We start from the raw sequence: 4,073 nt of genomic DNA, 5'->3' as shown, positions 1-4,073 counted from the left end.
TTAACCTTTCCAATTCTGAAGGATAATCATAGTAACTACCTAAAGGGTTGTTGTGACAGTTAAACAATTCATCTACAGCAGTTGGCCCAGGACTTCTTAAGACAGAACTTAGGTACATAATAACTGTTTGATAAGTGTTACCAGCTAATAAAGACCAGCACTTTTTAGAGTATTTTACACGTATTAACTTATTCATTCATTTATTCATCAAATATTTATTGAATGTTTTTATGTACCATTAACCATTTTAAGTACTGGGAATACAAGTGAACAAAACAGATAAAAATCTGTAGGGAGAAGAAATAGTAAATAAGCAAAATATATAGTGTGCCAGATGGTGTTAAGTGCTATGGAGAAAATGCAGCAAAGGAGAATAGAGAGTTGGTAGGGAAGCAGGTAGATTACTGTAGCAGAGGTGGTGGTGTTTTTTCAAACAGGTTGGCCAAGGAAGGCCTCTCTGATAAGGTGACACTTGAAGACAGAACTGGAGGGGCTGAAGGAGGGAACTATGTGGATATCTGGGAGAAGAACCAGAACTTTACAGGGCACAGTGTGCAAAGGCCCTGGTGGTAGCCAGTATAGATGGAGAAGGCGTAGGAAGGAGAATGGTAGGAGATAAGGTCAGAGATGTAGCAGTGGAACAGAGGACAGAGGGTTTTGTAGGCCATTATAATGATTTTGGCTTTTATGCTTTGTGAGATGGGAAGCCATTGGAGGGTTTTGAGGAGATAATACTAGGGCTGGAAAGAGGTTAAATAACGTTTCCAAGGTAACACAGCTGGTAAGTGGCAGAGGGTGGGCATCCGGCTCCAAGACTGAAATTCTTAACCCTTAACTGCCACTGAACTTTAGCCTTTTTTATTTGGGCGCTGCTCTCCTGTGACTGCCGACCAAGAAACTGGGACACTGAGAAGTCATATGGCTTGCCCGAGGCCACAGAGCTGGTAAGTGACAGGGCTGGGATTTGAGCCTTGGCCGTCTGCAAACCGAAGTCCAAGTCCTTTACACCACACTGCCTCCCTCAGGTGTCTGGGCCATACTGACTTCTGGCCTGGAGGTCACTACTCTGGGAGAGGAGGGAAGCGAGGAGCCCGTCTCGGCTTGGGGCGGCGATGTTCCTTAAGAAGCTCAAGCCCCGGCTCTGCGGGACTGCTGGCATTTTCCCAGGCACAGCTGCGCTCCCTAACCCACGGCACGGAGGAAGAGACAGAAAATGTGTCTTTACTTCCAGGGGGCCCCGTAGGTATCCCGGAGTCGAAGGAACGGGTGTCACGGGAGGGCAGCGGACAGGGCCAAACCCGGAGCAGCGACCACCACCGACTCCTGTTGGGCCCCAGCAGGCTTCCGGAGCTCAGCGACCTGGTTGGGGCAAGAGGGCGGAGTAGGGGCGCGGTTTGAGCGCCGCGCCCCCGTCACGTGACGGGACCCATCATGGCTGCGGCCAGAGGGCTCCCAGGCTCCCGGAAGCAGGCTGTGAGGGGCGGGCGCGCTGGTGGAACCCGAGCCGGAGGTAGAGCGGGCAGGGCGGCCGGGCGGCCTGGAGCCGGGTGTGTCCGGAGCGTCCCCGCAGACCGGGGCAGCAGGTGAAATGGTGTCTGGGCGAGGCGCGAGCGGATGTGGCGGCGCTGGGCCGGGGCTAGGGGGTGCTTTGGCGGGGGTGTGCCCTGACCTGGAGGAGGGGGAATCTGAGATGCACGCGCGTGACCCAGAAGCAACTCGAGAGGCCCGCGCGGGCGGTAGGGATGCCCGGGACAGATGACGAGACATTGAGGGCAAAAACGGGCTCCCCAAAGAGGATGGGAGGTAACAGAAGGAAGTATTGTATGCAGAAGCTACTGTGGGAGAGGGCAGCAGCCCCTTAACTGCAGGGCTGGGATTAGTGAAGGAACTTCCTCTCTGCTATACCAGGCAAGGATGGGGCGAATGCTCAATCTTCTCCCCTCTCCCACCCCTTCCCTGCCGCACAGTGTCCTTGAAGACCGCTCTGGCGGGCCACTCCTGCCACCCACCCAACTGGTCCCTCTGGTCTGAGCTCCGGGGGAGTGGAGTTGAGGGGGTGGGGAAGTGCAGGTGGCAGCGGGGGGTTGGGTGGAGCTGCCTTCTGCTTAGACACCCAGCCCCTTGACAGCGCTATCCAGGCAATGGATGTGACTCTGAAGCCCCCTTCTCTCCCCAGGTCGTCCGGGGGCCGGCCATGCTGGTGACTGCCTACCTTGCCTTTGTGGTCCTCCTGGCCTCCTGCCTGGGGTTGGAGCTGTCAAGATGCCGGGCTAAGCCCTCTGGAAGAGCCTGCAGCAACCCCTCCTTCCTTCGGTTTCAACTGGACTTCTATCAGGTCTACTTCCTGGCCCTGGCAGCTGACTGGCTCCAGGCCCCCTACCTCTATAAACTCTATCAGCATTACCACTTCCTGGAGGGACAAATTGCCATCCTCTATGTCTGCGGCCTTGCCTCCACAGTCCTCTTTGGACTGGTGGCCTCCTCCCTTGTGGATTGGCTGGGTCGCAAGAAGTCTTGTGTCCTCTTCTCCCTCACTTACTCTCTCTGCTGCTTAACCAAACTCTCTCGGGACTACTTTGTGCTGCTGGTGGGCCGAGCACTTGGTGGGCTATCCACAGCCCTGCTCTTCTCGGCCTTTGAGGCCTGGTACATCCATGAGCACGTGGAACGGCATGACTTCCCCGCAGAGTGGATCCCGGCTACCTTTGCCCGAGCTGCCTTCTGGAATCATGTGCTGGCTGTAGTGGCAGGTGTGGCAGCTGAGGCCGTGGCCTGCTGGATGGGCCTGGGGCCTGTAGCGCCCTTTGTGGCTGCCATCCCTCTCTTGGCTCTGGCTGGGGCCTTGGCCCTTCATAACTGGGGAGAGAACTATGATCGGCAGCGTGCCTTCTCAAGGACCTGTGCTGGGGGCCTGCGCTGCCTCCTGTCGGACCGTCGTGTGCTGCTGCTAGGCACCATCCAGGCCCTGTTTGAGAGTGTCATCTTCATCTTTGTCTTCCTCTGGACGCCTGTGCTGGACCCACATGGGGCCCCGCTGGGCATCATCTTCTCCAGCTTCATGGCAGCCAGCCTGCTCGGCTCTTCTCTGTACCGCATCGCTACCTCCAAGAGGTACCACCTTCAGCCTATGCACCTAGTCTCCCTCGCTGTCCTCATCGTCGTCTTCTCCCTCTTCATGTTGACTTTCTCTACCAGCCCAGGCCAGGAGAGTCCAGTGGAGTCCTTTATAGCCTTCCTCCTTATCGAATTGGCCTGTGGGCTGTACTTTCCCAGCATGAGCTTCCTGCGGAGAAAGGTGATCCCTGAGACAGAGCAAGCTGGTGTCCTCAACTGGTTCCGGGTGCCCCTGCACTTACTGGCCTGCCTGGGGCTTCTGGTCCTCCATGACAGCGATCGCAAAACGGGCACTCGGAACATGTTCAGCATCTGCTCCGCCGTTATGGTGATGGCTTTGCTGGCGGTGGTGGGGCTCTTCACCGTGGTCAGGCATGATGCTGAGCTGCGGGTGCCCTCACCCACTGGGGAGCCCTATGCCCCTGAGCTCTAATCCTGTTCCAGGATGAGGGAGCTGGGATGGACCCTTGAATCCCACCTCTCCAGGGCTGTACAGATCTCTCTGTGACTTTGCGACTGTCTGGCCCCTCATCCTGTCCTGGGGCCCCTCCTGCCAGTGCTTTGGGTTGGGAAGCACATGGGGGTGATGGCCTGGAAAGAAGATGCCAAAAGTTGCCTCTGTGTCACTCCCTTCCCCCTTTCTACTTAAAAATAAACACTTTTAATTGATCATCGATTTGATTTACTCATCCTCACCTGTACCCACCTCAGTAGTTCTGGTGAGAGGGCAGCTGGAGGTTGTGAGGAGAGAGGTGGGGTTACCAGCAGAAGGTTTGTACTTCTAGCCTCTCTAAGACTGCCTCCAGCTTAAACTGAGAGCTGTGGAATTGCCTCTCAACAGAAATGGGTGGGAAATGCCTGAGGCCCCTAGATCCTCCGTATCTTGTTACTCTGGGGTCAGGCACCCTCCCCGGTTGCCAAGCAAAAACCTTGCTCCACATCCAGGGTGGGGCAGTCTC

The 4,073-nt window shown here is 56.0% G+C and overlaps 1 protein-coding gene across 3 annotated transcripts; it reads left to right on the top strand.

Annotated features, from left to right (window-relative positions):
* Nucleotides 1-1,429: 1,429 nt before the first annotated feature.
* Nucleotides 1,430-3,784, top strand: MFSD5 (major facilitator superfamily domain containing 5). 3 transcript variants are annotated; one of them, XM_061205186.1, is made up of 2 exons: nucleotides 1,430-1,583; nucleotides 2,177-3,784. In XM_061205186.1, exon 2 carries the CDS (start codon nucleotides 2,195-2,197, stop codon nucleotides 3,545-3,547), a length of 1,353 nt encoding a protein of 450 aa, XP_061061169.1. In that variant the 5' UTR covers nucleotides 1,430-1,583; nucleotides 2,177-2,194; the 3' UTR covers nucleotides 3,548-3,784. The 3 variants fall into 3 exon arrangements, with proteins under 3 accessions (XP_061061169.1, XP_061061168.1, XP_061061170.1); XM_061205185.1 differs by having other exon boundaries at nucleotides 1,430-1,591; XM_061205187.1 differs by having other exon boundaries at nucleotides 1,434-1,510.
* Nucleotides 3,785-4,073: the final 289 nt, after the last annotated feature.

This window comes from Eubalaena glacialis, chromosome 11 (genome assembly GCF_028564815.1).
Source record: "Eubalaena glacialis isolate mEubGla1 chromosome 11, mEubGla1.1.hap2.+ XY, whole genome shotgun sequence".
Lineage (NCBI taxonomy): Eukaryota > Metazoa > Chordata > Mammalia > Artiodactyla > Balaenidae > Eubalaena > Eubalaena glacialis.
This window is presented reverse-complemented; position numbering and strand designations above follow the sequence as displayed.